The sequence below is a fragment of the Panicum virgatum genome, chromosome 1N (assembly GCF_016808335.1).
Source record: "Panicum virgatum strain AP13 chromosome 1N, P.virgatum_v5, whole genome shotgun sequence".
Classification (NCBI taxonomy): Eukaryota; Viridiplantae; Streptophyta; class Magnoliopsida; order Poales; family Poaceae; genus Panicum; species Panicum virgatum.
In genome coordinates this window covers 41,617,076-41,637,327 of record NC_053145.1, presented here as the reverse complement: position 1 = coordinate 41,637,327, position 20,252 = coordinate 41,617,076, and the positions used below count along the sequence as shown (strand labels likewise).

At 45.4% G+C, this 20,252-nt stretch overlaps 1 protein-coding gene across 2 annotated transcripts; it reads right to left on the bottom strand.

The window, feature by feature from the left end:
* Positions 1-9,887: 9,887 nt before the first annotated feature.
* On the bottom strand, positions 9,888-17,797 carry LOC120655866 (protein MEI2-like 4). Of its 2 annotated transcripts, none has more exons than XM_039933842.1 (15): positions 17,317-17,797; positions 16,629-16,731; positions 16,410-16,455; positions 15,574-15,879; positions 14,606-15,024; positions 14,358-14,516; positions 14,132-14,248; positions 13,907-14,055; positions 13,302-13,399; positions 12,770-13,207; positions 11,902-12,553; positions 11,734-11,818; positions 11,567-11,635; positions 11,207-11,386; positions 9,888-10,680 (listed from the first exon to the last, which is right to left on the bottom strand). In XM_039933842.1, the coding sequence occupies exons 2-15, from the start codon at positions 16,728-16,730 to the stop codon at positions 10,522-10,524; spliced, it is 2,979 nt and encodes a 992-aa protein (XP_039789776.1). In that variant the 5' UTR covers position 16,731; positions 17,317-17,797; the 3' UTR covers positions 9,888-10,521. The 2 variants fall into 2 exon arrangements, with proteins under 2 accessions (XP_039789776.1, XP_039789777.1); XM_039933843.1 differs by having other exon boundaries at positions 17,552-17,797.
* Positions 17,798-20,252: the final 2,455 nt, after the last annotated feature.

Below are 20,252 nucleotides of genomic sequence, written 5' to 3'. Positions count from 1 at the left end.
TTCCTACCGGATTGGCTTGCGCTGTTAGTTACTCCTATGTGCCACATAGATAGGATGCATGTTTCTCTTTCCGTTTTGCATGTGCGCAAGCGTCGGCTTGTGGTGACCGCGCACGATCTTGAGCATGCAGCCATGGCCGGCGACGCAGTGCGTGGGGATGGACGCGCACACTTCTCGCGTCGTGCGCGCTTTGCACGGCATGACTCCTATGTACTTCCAATAAGTAACACTCTAATGCATCAGAGAGCGCTGCCTTACAGCAGCCCAAAACTACCATGTTCCAGTTCACGTGTGTGAGTTTGTTCGTGTCTGCATTCACCGTTGTTCGTGACCTCGCCACCGGCGTTCACCGTCGTTCTGTGACTAACAAGCGCTGCGTAAGTTAAGTATTTTAATTTTTTCGAAAACATGCAAGAACTTTTTCTAAGGTTTGATTCTTTCGCGTTGCTAAGGCTTGGAAGCCAGAGTGCAGGGGATCGTGTTCTCTAAGCTGGGTCGGTGAGCATAAGTTCCTTAGTCACCAAGGCTACGTACTACGTTAGCTCAGCCGACTCAACCAGGAACGTTTTCCGCAACAAATGGCTTCCTGCTCAACAAATGGAAAGGATTGATTGTCAAAGAAATTCAAGAGGCTATTGACTCATATCAGCCCCCGAGTGAGGACCGACCCCGCAGCTGGCCGAGGGTCGGTCGTCACTGAAGAGTCATACCTTCAGTGATAGTACTGATAAGAGAACATTTTTATTCGTGAAATGTGATCCTTGTTTACATACTAAATATGCATAACTGGGAAGAGAACTAAGGGTAGAAGTAATGTAGTTGTTCGATGTTCCAAGCGTTAGGAAAGACTTCTCCCTCGGTGTTCCCGAGCTTGTAGGTGCCAGGTCGGAGCACCTCTACGATGATGTAGAGGACCTCCCATGAGGGAGTCAACTTGTGGCAGTCCCTGTTGTCCTGCACGGGTCGGAGCACCAGGTCGCCAATGTTGAAGGCCCTTCCTCGGATGTGACGGCCATGGTAGCGATGCAGTGCCTGTTGGTACTTGGCTGAGTGGAGTACGGGGACGTCGCGGGCTTCGTCCAATGCGTCCTTGAGGGATGCTTCGTTCCCTTGCCCCGTGTAGGCCTTTATTCTTGGCGCCCCATATTCAAGGTCGATCGGGAGGATGGCCTCTGTGTCGTAGACCATGAAGAATGGGGTGTAGCCAATGGCTCGACTCTGCGTCATTCTCAGGCTCCAGAGCACTGTGGGGAGCTCCGCAACCCAGCGTCCTCCAAATTTTTTGAGGTGATTGAAGATTCAGGGTTATAGGCCTTGCAGCACCATGCCATTCACTCATTTAACCTACCCGTTAGTTCTAGCTAGGGTGCGCCACGGCAACCCAGTCAACACGGATATGGAATTCGGCACAGAATTCTAGGAATTTCTTCCCCGTGAACTACATTCCATTGTCCGTGATGATAGAGTTGGGCACCCCAAAATGGTAGACAAGATTGGTGAAAACAGCATGGCTTGCTCGGACTTGATATTCGTGAGTGGCCGCACCTCTATCCATTTTGAGAACTTGTCCACGGCGATGAGCAAATGCGTGAAGCCCCCGGGAGCCTTCTTTAAAGGTCCGACCAGATCGAGCCCTCAGACCGCAAAGGTCACGTGATGGGGATCGTCTGTAGCACCTGAGCGGGTAAATAGGTCTCTCGAGCGTAGAACTGGCACCCTTCGCAGATGCGTACAACTTGTTCTGCGTCGGCCAGTGCCGTTGGCTAGTAGAAACCTTGTCAAAAGGCGTTTCCTACTAAACTTTGCGGTGCGGCGTGATGCCCACAGATCCCACTGTGGATATCCTCCAGCAACTCCTTTTCCCCTTTGCTGGGGATACAGAGTTGCGGGAGCTTAGAATGACCCTTTTTGTATAGCAGTCCGTCTATGATGACGAACAACTTGGCTTGTCGGGCGAGTCGGCGAGCCTCAGTCTTGTCGGCTGGTAGCTTTTCACGGACTAGGAAGTCCAGGTACAAAGTTCTCCAGTCGTTTTGAGGTTCGTGTCCGACCGAGCGTTCCTTGTCAGGCTTCGTCACCACAAGGGCGAAAGGGTTTGTTTCGGGGTCAGCCCCCGAGAGTGGAGGGGCGATATTCGGGCCTGGAGGGTCGGCCCCTGTGATTGAGGCGTGTGGCTTGTCGCCGACCCGCTCTGACTCCCCGTAGCGTACCGAAGGTTGGAGCTGGTCAGATACAAAGATTCCGGCCGGGATCGGTTCCCGGCAGGAAGCCATCTTTGCCAGTGTGTCGGCCACTTTGTTATCCCGTCAAGGGACGTGATTCAGCTCGAGGCCGTCGAATTTGTCTTCCGATTTGCGAACCTCTGGGCAGTACGCAGCCATCTTGGGGTCATGGCAAGTCGAGTCTTTCATGACTTGGCTTACGACCTGTTGTGAGTCGCCCTGGACATCAAGTCGTTTGATGCCCAGTTCGATGGCAATCCTCAAACCATTGATTAAGACCTCGTACTCTGTCGTGTTGTTCGAGGCGGGAAAGGAGAGTCAGATAGTCGTGGTGACACAAAGACCAACCCGATGCCGACGCCCCTCTTCATCAGCTAACCGTCGAAGTACATCGGCCAGTACTCCTAGTCAATTGTTGCTGGTGGTGTCTGGATCACGGTCCAATCCGCAATGAAGTCAGCGAGCATTTGGGATTTGATGGTCGCCCGAGGTGCGTGCGTCAACCCCGTGTCCATCAGTTCTAGAGTCCATTTGGCTATCCTCCCTGTTGCCTCCTGGTTCTGAACTACTTCACCCAGGGGAAGGATGACACTGCCGTGATTAGGTGAGAATCAAAGTAGTGGCGGAGCTTTCTCTTGGTGATGAGCACGGCGTACAACAGTTTTTGGATCCGAGGGTATCGCATCTTACCATCGGACAACACCTCACTGACGAAATACACTGGACGCTGCACCAGGATCGGAGCCGAACTTTGTTACTTTTAAATCTATACTCTTGGCACAATGCTCTAACTTGCAGCTAATTAATCAAAAAATAATCAAAACCTTCAAGTTTCTCTTTGCAGCGCAAGCGCAAACAGTAAGAGCCAAATCAGCCAAGTCTTTTTCAGAAATGGACAAATTAAAGCATTTGGTTTAATATCTTTGAATCTCTTAAAATAATTAGAGAGATTCATCTCTACCTTGCCTAACTGATGTTAAATCTGTCAACTTAGCTTTGTTATCCCCACTATAAAAGTGATCATGGAATTTTTGCTCCAATTCATTCCAAGAATTAACCGAATTTCGAGGCAACACAGAAAACCAAGAAAAAATTGTTCCAGTTAATGACAAAGAAAATAAACGAACACACAAAGCATTACTAGAATCCCCAAGTTGAGCTATATATTGGTTGACGTGCTCCCAAGCTGATCTATTATCATCCCAGCTAAACTTTATGAAATTAGGAACACGTCAACCAGTAGAGTAAGGAACCAAATCAAAACTATCATAATAAGGTCTTTGGTACAAACGGGTCCTACCCATATCTAAACCAAGTTTAGATTTAAACATGTTGGCCAGATCTTGCTACATCCTGGCAAGATCGGCCTCATAGTTACCACTTGTTGATGTTTGGACATTAGAATTTAGACGATGCATAGCTGGATCAGTGGTGACCACCATCTGTGTAGTATGAACGGGATTGCGCTTAATCAAATCGTTCCAAACATCTTGCAGTAATGGCGGAGGAAAAGGGGGTCCGCCGTACGATTTTGTAGTGTACGGCGGCTCGAAATGCGCCAACTCATCCGTTCGGCTAGGGCCAGCCGAAGAAGGAACTAACGCGAGCGGTGGTGGTGTCGCTGAGCCAAGCACCATGGCACAAATCTGGCTGGTCTATTGGACCGATCCGACCACTCCAGCCACCACAGCACCGGTCTGATCGGTCGACTGGACCCGTCTGACCGATTCGGCTAGGGACGGCCGAACTGTGCTTGGCGGTGGTGTCTGCCCAGCGATGTAATTTGGCGGCGTACCATACTATGGTGCAGATGTAGGCACGGCCGAAGAACTGACATTAAGGGTTTCAGTGGAATAAGTATGATCTACTACCCTTTCACCCATGTCTAAAGATTGAATCTGTTCATCAATCCCAATGAGCAAGTTATGTGTAAGATGCTGCGATTCATCGAACTTCTTCCCCAAAGCATATACAAACTGATTAATGAAGTCCGGAGGTGAAGTGCTTACATTGCTCGTAGTGGAAGTAGATGAAGTCGGAGACGAGAAAGTCAACATGATGAATTTCTCTTTTTCGATCACACCATGCCGAGTCTTCCCGAAGCACGAGGCCAGCTGCTTCTTATATTCAGCTTCGAATGCCTTAAGCTAAGCCTCCAAAGCAAGGCGGTGATCCTCAGGTACATCACCGTACTCAGCGTCAATAATGTTCGTGGGGTCGATCATAGATTTATCTTCTTTCTCGCCGGCCATATCTGTCGATGATGACTTCTTCTTCCCTAGCGGAGTCACCAAAAAGTATGTTGACACAGTTTAGGTCAACACACAAAGTTCTCGAGTGCACGGATCACAAACGATCGTCACCAGTAAAATACCATGAAGATCGGTCGTACAAACCGGTCAGACCGGTTGGAGCAGAGACGTCATGAAAACCTAAAACCTCAAGCTCGGGAGGGACCCCGGCGGAGCTTGAAGATATAGGTTTGTCCTGAAGTCGGCAGACCACCCAGAACATCCTCAGACGCCATAGAGACGCAAGAACAATAGCAAAAGGGTTGGAAAAGCTAGGTTTGAGGAAAAGGTAAAAGTAGATTATATTGATTCAATTGTGGTTTAAAAACCCTCAATCGGCTGTAGCCTTTATATTTATAGGCCGGAGAGGTCGTACCCCTTCCAAATCGGTTTACAAAAAGACTCTAAATTACAAGTGTTAACCAATTCGGACTCTGCAAGCCCAGACCAGTCTGACCGGTCGGCCTCGGTATTTGCCCATTTTGGCTATCAACAAAGAGATGGTGGCCCTGCTTTCTTGCTTTGTTTGGCAGGAGAAGCTCCAGGATGCGCCCAAGCCTAGGAAGGAGCTTGATTTGCTCTTCTACCAATTGCAAGAAACAGCGAGAAGGGTTGCTAACCTTCAGCTGGAGTGCAAGGTAGTTAATACTAGTAATTCATCATAGCAAATACTTGTCCTCGTTTTATTTTTTTCTTGTTTTGGAAAGATATGTGGACTTGTATTGCTGCGTTGAATCAGGGTTCTGAAAAGTGACGATTTGCTCTAGCTGATAATGACATATCAAAATTGACGTGGAAAGCTTTGTGAATTCTTTCCGACCTGACATAACCAAAGCGGTGTATTCATGTGCCAAAAGGGTCGAAATTCTACCAAATCATGGAGATGACTCAGTGTTTGAAGACAGCTTGACCTCGGCAAGGTTCAAAATCATAATGCCCCACCTAAAATTGGACAATTAAACATCCCATCAAATCATGCATGAAATCATGAAAATAAATTTACTAGTACGGAAATCGTAAAATTTTATATGAACAATTACTCACCTAGAACGTAGTGTGTCAAAGGGCAATGCCCACCTCTCCTTGAGCTCTGCCTAAATCCAGTGAGAGAAGCACTTGATATTTTGGCCCCTCCGGCGCCTTACGGTTGGATCACCTAGCCCTTCACCAAGTGGCGGTAGTCCCGGTGTCAACCCAGGATTATCATCTGTCATTGATTTCTTGCTCATCTTATTGACTTGAGCCTAAGTCAGCTTATCTAACTCCTTCCATAGTGCATTGAACTTGCCCTCCTGGTTTCGGCGGCACAGTAGTTTGAACATATCCTATAACTTCTTTCTTCTATATATAGAAATTTGCGACCATATGGCGCATGCACCACCTACTCTGCAGGTTAGGCCAAGGTACCGGCTCATTTGCATCCTCTTGCATGGACTTAATTGCTGACAATAAACCAGCATGCCGATCATGAATGAGGCAAATGTTTGGGCGATCTCGCACTACACCGATCTTAAGATGCCTAAGGAACCATAGCTAGCTTTCCTTATTCTCACTCTCAACAAAGGCGAATGCCAAAGGGAGTATTTGCTGATTCGCGTCTACTCCAATAGCAGTTAGTATCTGCCCTTTGTACTTACCAGTCAAGAAGGTCCCATCCACACAAAGCACTGGTCGGCAGTGCTTGAATGACTCAATGCAAGGGCCCAAAGAAAAGAAAGCACGTCTAAACACATTTGCCTGTCCATTGTAGACTGACTCCTTGAATGCGGTGTACGTGCCATGGTTCCTTTCATTCAGGATGTCAAGCACACGGGGCAGATTACAATAGGATGCCTCCTATGAGCCCCCAACGCTTCTCCAACGCAATCTATTTCGCCCGCCAAGCTTTCTGATATGTAATGTCATATTTGAACTATCTACGAACTGATCGCTGGATAAAAGAGCACTCCATGTCCCTCTTTTCTACTATCTCACTGTATAGGACATTCGCGATTAGAGACACTGTCAAGTTGCGATGCCTTTTACCTAGATTCTCTAGCGTGCAGCTGTGGTTCTGCACTATAGAAGCAATCCAATGGATCTCGTTCTTCGGCTTGTATGCCTGTACGTAGAAGGTGCATCCAGGCTGCCTCCACTTGACACTGTATTTTGATGGACTTGAAACCTTAAGAAACACCTCTCTTAATGATGTCACTGCCCACATTGTAATGTGTCCTTCAATTCTTGCTTATTTGGGAATAATTGATCCTGTTGAATCATGCTGCAGCCATATTGGAAACTAGCCTTGTGCATGTCCGTAGCTTCCATACTCGAAGCATCTGGCCTATGCCAGTCCTCAGGAATAGGAGCCTGAGTGGCTATGTTATCATCATCTTCTTCATCATCATCGTCGTCCATCTCGTCCTCCGTATTCAGATTGTGCTCTTTTTCAAAGGCGTTGCGGTCAACGGCTGCTAGATCTTCAACAATCGCTGGGGCTATTTCTCCACCATCAGCTACACCATGAACTTTCAATTTCCTCCCTCTGAGGGCCACCTTCTTTTCTAATCTCTAATTGGTCGAAAGCCACATCACCATAGAAACCACTCTCATTCTCTACAGGCTGCGATGAGCTTGCCTCACCGACAACCTCTTTCGCACATGGCTGGACTAGAATTGTTAACGGAACATTCGACCGCCTACACCAGCCTATCCATTTCTTCCACTTATGAGTTCGATCAGCAAGTCGCAACGCATATGTAACTGGATTGATGTCTGTAACATACAGACATTGAACCGTGACCGAATATAAATTCCGATCTAGTTGAAACATTGCTACGAACCAATCTTTGAGATCCCTTATGTTGGTAGTTTCAGGACTTGGATGTTCAATGGTCGTATTGGGAAACGAACTCAAATCAACACCCGACGGCCCAGTAACAACCTCTCCGACACCATAAAATATCCGAATCTGATTTAAGCTACTCATGGTTGGACCTGCTACAAATATACACTAAGGATAGATATAGAATTCGCTGCATCATTGTACTTGTAACATGTCTTGATGGCGTCATAATTTCATAAAAGCGAAGAGAAATTAAATCTCTCTTGGCTATTTTGTTTCAAGTGCTGTTGGCCTGATGGAGCCGTTTGGTGGAAACATGGAGCAGTGATATGGCTGGCAAAGTTTAGTTAACCTTGCATGGCATGTTTGGAATGCAAGATGTAAGAATTTTGCATGAACCTTTACAGTTCTACCAGAGATTCTGGAGAACCACAGGAATCGATGTAGCTTGTAGGAGTAAATTAGTTAGGAATAGTCCATGGCCGGAAATCTGTACTGATTTTTGCCCTTTACACAATCATAGACGCACTGAAATCCATTGTTTATTTTTTTCCTTAGTTCAAAAATGGGTGTAAGAGAGCAGGCTAATTCCAGATTATTGTGTGTGTGTGTGTTAGTTATTGCATAGCTCAATGTCGCTTGAGTGTCTAGCACTATGTGGCAGGGGCGGATCCAGCGGTGGGTCTGGAGGGGCTCGAGCCCCTCCTACCGCTGGAAAACCCATGAAACCCCCCCTAAACCCCTTCTATAAATTTGAGGAAGAAGAATGAGCGAAGGAGAAGTTGGAGGAGGAAGAAGAGGAGGAAAGCCCCTCCTGAACTCAATCCTGCCTCCGCCACTGCTATGTGGTGCCCCGTATCCAGTTTGAACTTACTATGTGTTGGTTTGGATGTTATTGGCAGCCGGCTGAAGGTCACGGGCTATCCAGTTTGTATCGTCATTTGACGGTGAGCATTTGATGGAGACTGTTGTTGTGACAGATAACACAACGTCAACACCAGTCACCAGGGTGCTAGTATCAAACTTGGAACTGGTCAGCCAGATGCCCAGATCAGGTGATGATACACCCCTACTGTATGTAATAGCGGACGTGAAGTAAGCTACAAACTGCCTGATGCTTTTGCAGTTGTGCGATAACCACGGGAGCACGGAGGGACCTCGCGGAGCAACGTCAGTCGCGCGTCGCAGAGCGGCGTCGGAATCGTTCGACTCCGATCTCGATCTGGGCGTGCAAAACAAAACCGACGATGAAAAAACAAGGGGCGCGGGATCTCGTGGGGCGCCGCGGGAGAGTGAGAAGACTATATATTTCACCAACATATTTGAATTTTGTAGAGAAGGCTATATATTTAACGAACATATTGAATCATGTTAAAACTGGAGGATATGCCTCATTAACGGGTGAAAACAGCTCGAGGCGAAAACTGCCAAAAAAAACTGTTGTTAAATTTGTACAAATGGAAGATTCTGGCATGGAAACTTGTTCTGGTCTGTATGGTTTTCATGTGCGTACTGCCGGATGCAGTACCACATTTCCCTGCATTTGCATTTGTGAATTGTAGATGCAGTCATTTCATATATGATCTGTGGTGCGACTATCTAGCTATAGGTGTCTTGTGGTTGTTTCTGTTGTTGCCCTGCGTATGTAGTTTCACTGAAAATTGGTTGCAAGATATTTAGGATGGGCAAAATAGCCAAATTCATCTCCAAACTATGGTGCTCGACTCAATTTGGTCTTTTAACTATGAAAAGGTTTAATTCAGTCCCTGAACTATACTAACCGGTCCAACTTCATCTTTAAGTCCGTCGTGGCATGCCAGTCCCTGAACTATCCTAACTGGCTCGATGCAGATGGTGGTTGGGGGTTGCGAGTATGGGGGGAGATGTGAGCGAGCTACCTGTGTTAAACCTGCTCTGTGGATGGAGGGTAAAAATAATATTTCACACCCTAAGTTGACTGGGTGGTGATTGGAGGAGCTTATGTAGCGTGCCACGTCGGACTCATGGAAGAAGTTTAGCCAGTTATGATAGTTTATGGATTAAATTGGACATTTTCATAGTTCATGGACTAAACTAAGCCGAGCACTATAGTTCAGGGATAAATTTGGCTGCTTTGCCTTTACGATGTTGTGAAGCCAGCCTTCCCTGCCTAGAGCCGCTTTCCAGATTGTAAGTACACTTATGTATGGCCTAGGATAAAATTTGAAGCATTGCAACGAGGGAATGTCCGAACAAGTCACATGTCCACTTTGATAGTCTTCCTGTGTGTCACTGCTGTAGCCTTGGGATAGTTACGTTAGCCAAGCCGAAGAGCTGCGATTTATGAAATCACCTTACATATTTGTTTGTACTCGCAAAGATTTGAACAAGGGTTGCACACCTGCAGAATTTGTATTCTCAGCTTGTTACAGATTTGCACTATAAAAAAATCGCATTCTCAGGCTTTTTACAGACAAGGACAAGGTTCACTAGCGGGTTTAACACACAGCGCAAGTGTGACATCACAATAGACACGTTGGTAATTGATTAAAGCCCATGTGAGACGACAGCCACAGAATAGATGACAGCAAACTATATAGATGTAGATGTACATAAGGTTGATAAATACGGTAACAGTGCCGTGAAGCCAAAGAGACAAGGGTCAACCCAGACGCACAGGCGCCCTGTTCCGGTTAACAAAATCGAGCTCCTCTGCACACAACTTGGAGGAGCCCTCGACTCGAAATGCAACACAGGTGAAGGCACGAGAGAAGGTTCCAAAAGAAAATGCAGGCAAGACTCTTCCTCTCCACACACACCACCACTAAAAATTGATGAGAATGTCTCCTCCGCTCTCCCCTCAGCACAAGTTACTGGGACCTGCTGTACAACATGGGGTTAATTCTTACAGCGACCAAAATCTGGAGGCTCTCCCTGCGCATTTCACCTTCCTCGGACTTCAGGTTAACAGCTTCTGGGGAAACCAGTAGCACCTTCTTGCATATAGCTTCCCACCAGAGACAAAAATTTTGCAGCAATCTAAGTCTTCGGTGGCCCACATCATGGAAGTTAATAAATACAGATCCGGGATGTACCAACCAAAACCAAAATGGAAAAGGGGCAAAAACTAGTAACTCAAATTCAGGTTGCAAAAAGTTATAGCTCAGGGCCATTTTGGTTAGCAATCCAGCAAGCTGCGGCTCAGTTACTCAGCATCCTTGCTGGGGCCTGAACTGTCAATTCCATTGGAAGAAGTGTCACCATTGGTCAAGGCTGTCTGGACATCATGGTTATTTTCTTCACCAGAGGAAGTTCGGGATCTCCCAGACCTGGCACGGATGTTTGTACCCATAGGAAATGGTTCCTGCAAGAGATGATCACGACAGAATGTCAAAATCATAACCGCACGCTTACAAGCATAGAAGGGACAATTACAGTGCAAGTTCTGAAAAGGAAGATGCTGAGACCAAATAAGAATGGTATGGTTGCAAACTACGTACCAAACTTGCTCTACAATGCTAAGAAAACAGTGATCATGATATGGCGTGCAAAGAATGCTCACCCCACGTGTGAAATGTACTGGTATCTTAGTTCATTGGTGCACAATACGAAAATGAAGATGACAAGGTAACCACATATGTTTCAATTTTCTATAATTGTGGAGTCACTACCATAAAGTTAATTCAGCAAATGGCATATGCCGTTTACCTCCCTCTTTTTTATTTGCACAAAACATGACAGTTTAGCAGCCATGAAGGTATACGCAGATGACAAGGATGATATAGAGAAAAAACTTGTCACAGGGCAGCAATACATAATGTAACTGGAGAACAATGAAGATGGGCAAGGAAAACATCCAGGAAAAAAAACAAGGTAGAAAAAAAACATACCTGATCTCCTGCATTAGGACCATCAGAGTGGAAGAGTATGGGGCGGCAGCGCTTGTCCTCATTCATCAAACTAGAGTTCTGGAAATGAGCAATCAAGGCTGTTTTCCCTTGGATTCTGGCATAAGCAAGTGATGCCACCTTCTCACTGTTAAATTTTTCCCACTTTTTGCCATTAAAAGTCTGAAAAGGAAGATAAAATAGCTCAGGATGGCATGTTGATATTCAAGCTTCATATTTTATCAAAGTATGAATTTGACAAGCTGTATAAATTGACCAATGGCTAAAATAGCCATTACTTTCTTAAAGCAATACACTAGTAGTCTAGTACAGCACTTAGCCTATTCGGTAATTTTCTCTCACCTGATAAAATGGAATGATATGCTGAGGATTGGTCATGTTGATGAACGCATAGCCAACATTACATTTGTTCTGAAAAGTAGGAGATAGATCTCATTTAGTTACATGGACAGGCAAGCACAGCTGATAGAATACAAAGCAAGGTTGCACATGAATTAGATTCAATGTACCTTAAAATCAATCGGCAAGTAAATAAAATCGTAAGTTCCCTTATGACTTTCATCAATAGCAGCCAAAAGCATCTTTGAGGTGTACCTGAAACCCAGATGAGGCAATTAGAACAAATATTGTTGAGACGGAACATAAATGTATAAAATTAGGTGATCTTAAAAACATACTTATTTGGGATATTCTTTATCATCAGTGTAGTTCGCGAGTCTTCCCCCCGCATAATGCGATCGACATCAAGCTCGTACTGCCGTTTATTGTCAGACTGATTAGCACCTGAGTCATTTCTCCGGCTTCTCATCCGCTCACCAGGTGAATCAAATGATGGAAGGGGAACCATAGGGTTCCTTCCATGGAACATAGGACCCCTCTGCTGCGGAGATGGTGCGCCAATCTGAGCTGGAGATACAGTTGGATCCATGCGATTTCCAGCAGTGTGAGAAAATATGTTATTTAGCTCCAGACCATGAAGCTGAGGACTACCAGGAAATCCCATGCTCCCAACACTGCCAGGATGAAAGCTGGATGCCTCTGTCAATTCCCCTGCATAGCCATGCCGCCTGTCCCATAGTGATGGATTGATTGCTGGCGCAGAGCCCACATGGTGATGATGCATGGGAACAACACTCTCAAGCATGTGCGATGGTGCTCTTGGAATTCCATGCATCTGTGCAGGGGGGTGAGATGCAACATTGTTTACATATGATCCTGGATTTTGCCACAGCACAGGAGAGTTTGGATGACGGTGGAAATTATTCGAATTATTCCACATTAACTGGTGACCACGGAGAGGACCACTTCCACTTCTTGAAAACCCTAGAGCTGCGAAAAATCCATGCAGATAGTGATTAAACAGCATACAACAATTGAAAATATTTAACAGTATTGCTTTCACAATCCTGATAAACCTATAGCTTTACTATTACAAAATGCAATGCTGAAGAGATGGAATTGAGAATGGGTTGAAACATAAAAGTGTGATAAATCCTAGTGGCGCCATTAAACAATGGATAAATGGATATTAGGATGTAAATTTACCTCCTTCACCGGCATGATCAAACAAATGTCCATTGAGGTTGCCAGAACCCACTTTATGAAGATGTCTGTTGTCCACTGCTTCAGCTGTTCTCGAGTTGCTATTGATACCACCTGGTGCCATGGTGTTTAGATTGTAAGGGGTGCCATTAGTTGCTCCATTGTGAGCTTCAGGCAGGGAATGGGGATGAAGAGCACCCATGCCTTGAAAACCATAATTCATCTGCCCATTCATCCGACCAAGTGAGTGGCTGAGCTCACCCAGGGAAGCCTGGTTACTATGAGTAGCAGCAGATGCAATTCCAATGGGAGAGGACAGGCTCTGTGGTATGGTAGAGGATAGGCCCAGAAAAGACGCCTCTCTGAATGGGCTCATTGATGTGAGAAGTCCAGAATGTAAACCATGAATACTCCCATTTTCACGGCCAGAAGATGTCATTGCTGCCATATATGACGAACCATGTAGAGTAAGCCTCCATGTCAGGAAATTTAGTATCGGTAAGCATATAATAAGGCGAAAAAAGAAATGCCATACCTAATGAAGGCATTGGAGGGCTATTTGTGCTCGGACTGCCCAGTTTGCATACACCAAAATCTTCCTGCCCCAGCTCTGGAGATGTGTGCTGCATTAAGCTGTTATAAAACAACATTAAAATCAATGTTAGAGCAGTGACTAAATCCAATGTAATGATGCCACCATGTTCTAAAGTACAATGGAACCAGGACTAGAACACTGCATCATATAATAATTGCTATCTTTTCTAGACAAATTAAATGAGTAACACGTATTTTATATCAACACACCTAATTTAACAGAAATATGTTTTTATTGGAACATGAGAGCCCACACACAGAAAAGGAAGCAACACAAGTTTACATCTCCTAGAAGAGATTATACTCTTGACAAAAGAAAATGAAAATCCACTAGTATATAAAGAATGTGCACACTATCCTCAGTGGTACCGTAACACAGAACGAGTATCAGTTATGCCTAAGCAAGAATCATCCAGCATGTCGGAAAAAAAAAGGGGGGCCAGTTAAACTGTGATTAAATGGACAATGACTAAATATGGACAAGTAATAAGAACGGATAATGAAATATGATTCAGAACATTATGGTTTGACATTTCAAAGACATACCGTCTAGTACCACCCAGACGGCTGGTCTCCAATTTTATTTTCTTGCCGGCAAGATCGCTCCTGTTTAGAGCACGAACTGCAGCTTCGGCTGCTCTGACATCGTAAAATTCTATAATTTTGTGATGACCCTTTTGTGAAGCATCCTGAATCTGCAATTAAATTCAAAGACATTATAGTTCTAGTCAATATGGAGAACAAGTTAGTTGATATTAGAGCATAGCATACCTCCTTGATTTCACCATAGTCGCTAAATATCTGGCGGATATCATCATTTGTTACAGATGGGTCAACATTAAATATTACAAGCATTCCCTGGTTAATATCCTTCTCGGAAGGATTGTCCTAAGGGCAAAACGTGATAATTAGCACAAGCCCAATGAACGTGTATCTTGTTATCAAGGGCAAAATAATGTCTCCAAATCAAGCCAGGAAGGAAAAAACTTGTGAATACCTTCGGAATGGAGTAATGTATGTCAAGTTTTCTACGCCTCAGTGGTTTGTTTTGAAGTGCCCTCATGGCATTCCGTGCTGACCTTATGTCATAGTAAGATATCATCACAAAACCACGATGTTTACAGGCGGTGTAAAGATTATTGATGTCTCCGTAATGCTGTGGGGAAAGAGTAAATGGCTTTGAGAAAAAAATATGGTCTGCAAGAAGAATAGGTTTAGCAAAAATTGAGGAAAAAAGGAACAAACCTCAAATAGGAGCTTTAGTTCAGAATCCTCGACATTGCTATTAATGTTTCGGACAAAAAGAGTTCTGGAAGGGTGTTCCCCATAAGGATGTTCACCATTCAATGTGCCATTTAGCAACCCGAGACCCTCAATAGCTCCACCATTAGACTCTGTACTTCTTTTATTTTCATCGATTTCCAGTTCCATCCCGCCACTAGTGTAGAATATATCATCATCAACATCGTCACTATTGTTAGCATGGGCTGTGTACCCAACTTCATCAAGAACACCTGACAGCAGGTCATCGTCATCAGGAAGTATGTTTCCTATTATTTGGGCCTCGATTTCCTCTGTTAACTCAAAGGGCTCATCATCAACATGAGTTGGATCAACTTTTTCAACAGGCTGGCGTACAAGGAGATTCTTGGATCCCAGTCTCACTACAGATTAAGTATAGAACTGGTTAGAAAGCAATAATAGGAACAATATATTGCTTATTACAATAGCAATGATTGAATTAGAGTGCCTGACTGCTCGATTCCTGCACAAGATGTGCCAGAAAAATAGAAGAATAATAACCAAACTAAAGTGAAAGGATTCTTTTGGCCAAAGAAAGGGGATAAAGCAAAAGGAATTCTTTCAAAATAAGATGGAAAGTCTTTCCATTTTTCTTCTTCCCTTTCATACTCACTCATATCCTTTGCTGTACTTTTTATTCCTTTCTCTTAATTTCAAGGTGCAACCATACAGAAAAGATGCTATGGAATGGTAGAATTGCCAATAGATGTGATACGATTCATTGCCTTAGCTATGACAAAGTGAACAGTTCTCATGGTTCAGGTTCACCGCACAGTCCAATCAATTGCCGTAATCAATTGGTGTGGTGTCTTGTAAATGTTTTGTACTTCTTAATGCAATGATAGACAGTTCTCTTGCATATTTGAGAAAACAAATTAAGTAAATATAAGTGCCAAAGCAAAGTGTCTCACGTTTTTTATCAAAAATGTCAGATAGGGAGCTTGAGAAAAGCCCATTCTCGTTGTATGCCTCATTTGGATTAGTCCTTCTTCCATCAGGAAATAAAGATGAATCAGATTGGCGGTTAGGGTCTTGATCAGCTCTCCACAGAGATGGTGGCAGGTTAACATGGCTCTCTTGACCAAAAATCTTGTGCTCAAGGCTAAATGCAGCCTTCTGGTCCCTCAGCTTATATGCTTGTAGATCTACTCGACCCACAGTTTTTGTCCCAATAGGTTGGGGCTTCTCAATTGGAGATGATGCTACTGACTTGTTTCCTGGCAACAATACAAATATCTTGTTTTGAGAAAGCATCATGATAATATGCAACAAAATGCATGAGCCATCACAATAACAAATAGAGACTATGACATCAGCTCCAAAGAAAAAAATGAATAATAAAAGGAAAAACTAGCAGCAACCAACTGCTTATCAGGGATAACATGTACAGCACATTTGTCAACTATCTTTGGTAAACCAAGGTGAATAAAAAACAATGTTGACCTAAATATAGAAAAAAACAAATGAATCTTGCAATAAATTGTATCCATCACAACAAGAACAACAAAGCCTTTTATTCTCAAGTTATGCTAGGCTAAAATCACATCCATAACATGCAAACAAATTCTTTGTGTGTCGGTAGGAAAGCATTCCAATCCGTATTTGCTATTTAGTCGTGCATAAAAAGTTGTGACTCGTCAAATTCGCAAAATGCCCCAAATAACATGTGAATTTTGCAGCTAAAAGGCATACTTAACACGTAAATGAGCAAAAAGCTAAGGGAGACTGCATCAAAAACAATACTAACCGATGTGATTAGGCAATGAATCTGGCTTCCAAAATCCGACCTGCCTCTGCAAATATAGATGAACAATTAGTACATGCTTAATCAAGAACAATAATCAGGTGACAAAATGAAAGGTGTCAAACATGAAGAACTCAAATAAGTCATCATTGGCCGTAGCAAACAAACCAAACATGGAAAAATAGGAACTGGAGCAGCAATTTTGCAATTGCAGATAATTACCTCTGTTGGAAGGCGAAGCTCCTCAGAGAAGGAGGACGGGGCCATGGTGGGATTGCTGAACTGCGAGGGGTGGCGCCTCTGATCCATAATTTGAGATGGCATCCTGCAGGAGCCCAGACCATATAAAGTGTTAAGACACAATACCCTGACAAAGGCTGGGTAGCGCAATTGCACGGGATCAAGGCAAAATTGGTCGAATTTTGCAGAAATGATGAAGCATCGGGGGGCAAACATAATAAATCAGAGCGATTTTGCGGGCGGAAATTCGGGCAACAACCGAGCCCAAGGGGCGGCAGAAAAAATGTGGAATTTAGTTCGTGCAAGCTTCGAAAGTCAATACTACTTTTGAATCAGAACCAGTAGATTTGACAAATCAGAATGGGAATCCCACAAGCTTGTGCAGGAAATGTTTAATTTCCCCAATAAAACAGCACAGAAGATGTGGAATTTAATGCGCCTCGGGCTCCACGAGCCCCAAACACTCAAGTATCTTGTGATCAAAGAAACCGCGAAGACAAAACGAAGAATTCCGCGCCGCCTAAGCCAAATTACCTTTCCGCCCCCGAATTCAAGCTCAGATCACAGAAAACAAGCAAGGAAACAAGACGACCTTCCAAAATCTCCCAAAATTCAAACATCCCCAAGCGAGAGCAGGCACGAAGACAGCAGGAAGCGAGCGAGTGCTCACCAGATCGGCGCCTGCGGCCACCTCCTCTTCCTCAGAGCGGAAAGCCGGGGCCTAATTCGCAAGCGGCGGCAGCAGGCGGAAGAGATGCCCCCATGCCCCGCAGCCGGGCCCCTCTCCGAGCTCAAGCACGGGTGGATCACGCGGCCCGACGGGCGGCCGGGGACCCCAATGCGATGCCTGGGCTGCGGAGCCCCGCCCGCGGGGGCGAGGGAAGGAGAAAGCTACGAACACCTACCAAACCCTAGAGCGACGCGACGCCAGCGGCGACGACGACGATGACGACGGCTCGCCCCCGGCCGCTGGCCCCCATTCCGGCGCTCGCCCACGTCGCCCCGCTCCGCCCCCTTGTGGTGTGCCCGCCGGAGTTCTTCGCCGGAGGCTCGCTGGCTCCGGCGAGGGGTCCCGGCGAGGTGGTGGTGGGTGGTGAGACGAAGCAGAGACGCGGGCCTCAGGGACAGGGGAACAACAACTACCTACCCAAATGCGGGCAGCGAGACAGGGGGGCACACGTTTTATACCGTACCCCGCGGTGACGCCCGGTGACCGCAACGCGGAGCACGGGACCGCGGCGCACGCGCTGGCCCCGGGCCTTGCTCTGCCTCACTCACTGACAGACGCGGCCCCCGCATGGGCGGGTTGACCTGTCAGTGGGTGGGACGGAGGTGGGACCAGAGTGGCAGTGGGAGTGTGGGGAGTGGGCGGTGCGGGGGATGGAGGTGGGTTTAAATTTGGGTGGTGGGAGTTTTGGGGAGGCGACGGCTTTGGGCTGAGTTGGTTAGGACAAGGCATCGATCGATCGGCCTCGGGCGGGCCTTGAGTTGAGTCAGTCGAGTTGCTTGCGCCGGAGATTTAGATGGTTCTCTCCTCTGGTTGGATTAGGTTACTTTTTCCCATTTCTATTGCTGGCTTTGGTTGACAATACTTTTAAACGAAGCTTTTTCCTCCGCAAACCCAGCTTAGAATAATCTTTTTTAATCATGACACAGATGTACAAGCGAATTTTCAGGGAAATTGGTGTGTTCCTCAAACAGCTTGGGATTGAACAATACTGTAGGCTTTACTTATTGTATTAAAAGTTGCATTAAGAGCACCGTGCATTGCAGCATCCTTTTTTTTCTTTTGATAGTGGCTGGAATATTTCATGAAATTGATTTTGTTCATTAGCCAAAAAGGAAACCAGTCATGGATTACTAGACTTTTGCGAAGCACGTTCAGCTATAGTCATCAGTAAAACTAGAAATGTCCAGCCTTTATCGCCTTGAGTATCATATGGGATAAGGTTTTGGAGCTACTAAGTTGTGTGAGTCTCTCTTATTCTTCTATAAGTTAAATTAGGCCTTTAGACCGAAATTAATCGTTTGGAACCACCCCCTCACCTCTTGTGTCGCTCTCCTTGGCGACACAGGGGCAACTCCACGCTATCGCTACCTCCCGCCCTTTGCCGTCTTCGGTGGTTGGCGGCGGCATGCCGCTAGGCCGAAGCCAAACCATCTCCACCACCACCACCCTCGTCTTTGATCTCCGATTTTGGTCACCGCCAACCACCGGGGATTGGAGATTTGGTGGCTATCCTCCTTCCCTGATGATGGTGGTCGCTGGTCGGGGTGCCGCTTGTGGGCTTGTAGCCCTGGTGCCTCCCCTGTCACTAGTGCCTTGGTACCAAGGCTAGGGCTATGGCATGTGCACCGAGGGCGGTGCTATGGTGTGTGCTGGCGCCTGAGCTTCCCCCACCACTAGTGCGAGCGCCGGTCTTCTTGGTGGTGACCATTGTCGGTCGGCCATTGGTCACTGTGGCCCTGCTTCGCCCTAATCTTATGTATGGGTCGTTGCGGTCGGTCGTGGTTGCTCTGAGAGGAAGCATCATCTTTTTTAGTGTGCTTCATGTCTTCTTCGCCATGGTTTGCTCAGTTATGCTACTACCGGTTCCTACTTCATGTATGGCAGATGCTTTGCCGCCTTGGTGATCATGGTGGATGTGTTTGCCACCATTGTATTGTGACTCTTCTTTGATGGATGCTTTACCGTCGCGTTCTAGCGGGTTGCCGCTACTGTAATGGTCGTGGTTGGATCGCTCCGGCGGATGCTTTGCCATCATGCTTTTTCTGATCACTCGTCTCTTCTAGATGGATGCTTCGCCATCTTTGTTTTAGGCAGCATGAGGTAGTCATGGTAGTGAAGTTTCTTCTATCACGGATTCAATTGTACTAGGTCGTCTAGTTAGGTTTGTGAGGTTGTTTAGGATCCTATCTTTTGTAAAAAAAATTGTTTCGCCTTGGGTCGCTTGTCACAAACTTAGTGGTCTGTATTCCTGCGCTACAAGGATTTTCTTGTAGTCGTGTTGTTGTAATTCTCCTCCTCTTAATGAAAAATATGCTCAGGCAGGATCGCGAAAAAATTATGACAACTTATCATTTGGTAACTTCTTGTCCATGCCTTTTCTACTCCCGTGTGTTGATTATGATCTCTCTTACACTAGTTTGGAAGAAAATCTAATTAACTTCAATACATATAAATGTTCTTTCTTGGACTTCTTGCTAAACACAAAATGGTCTACAAACATGTGTTCATCGTCATGCGCGAATGATTGAACATTGGCATACTTCATCTCATTTTAGCACTTGAGGTCGGAGATGTGCGTATTCCGTAACCCATAAGTTTGTAGGTATCCGTTCAGTTTTGCTAGACATGACCCCACAACAAAGAGCACCCGAAGATGACACATTGCACTTCAAGTTGTGGTCTTTGGTGATGGCTAAAACTGCTCCCAAAATTGGAACCTACCTTATCAAACACAAAGAAAAATAGTTATATTCAGCGCTAATATCTTTTTTAGACTAATTCAGTGCTAATATCATGAAGCGTGCATCTTTTTGCTAGCTGGAAATAGAAATATCCTACTATAATCACCACGAGTGTGCTTTTTTTTTGAAATTAAA

Coding starts and splice junctions, on each gene's coding strand:
- LOC120655866 (XM_039933842.1), bottom strand. CDS start 16,730: ATGCCATCTCAAATTATGGATCAGAGGCGCCACCCCTCGCAGTTCAGC. Junction 11,819..11,901: donor ATAAAGAATATCCCAAATAA/GTATGTTTTTAA, acceptor TCTGGGTTTCAG/GTACACCTCAAAGATGCTTT. Junction 11,387..11,566: donor ATATCATTCCATTTTATCAG/GTGAGAGAAAAT, acceptor CTTCCTTTTCAG/ACTTTTAATGGCAAAAAGTG.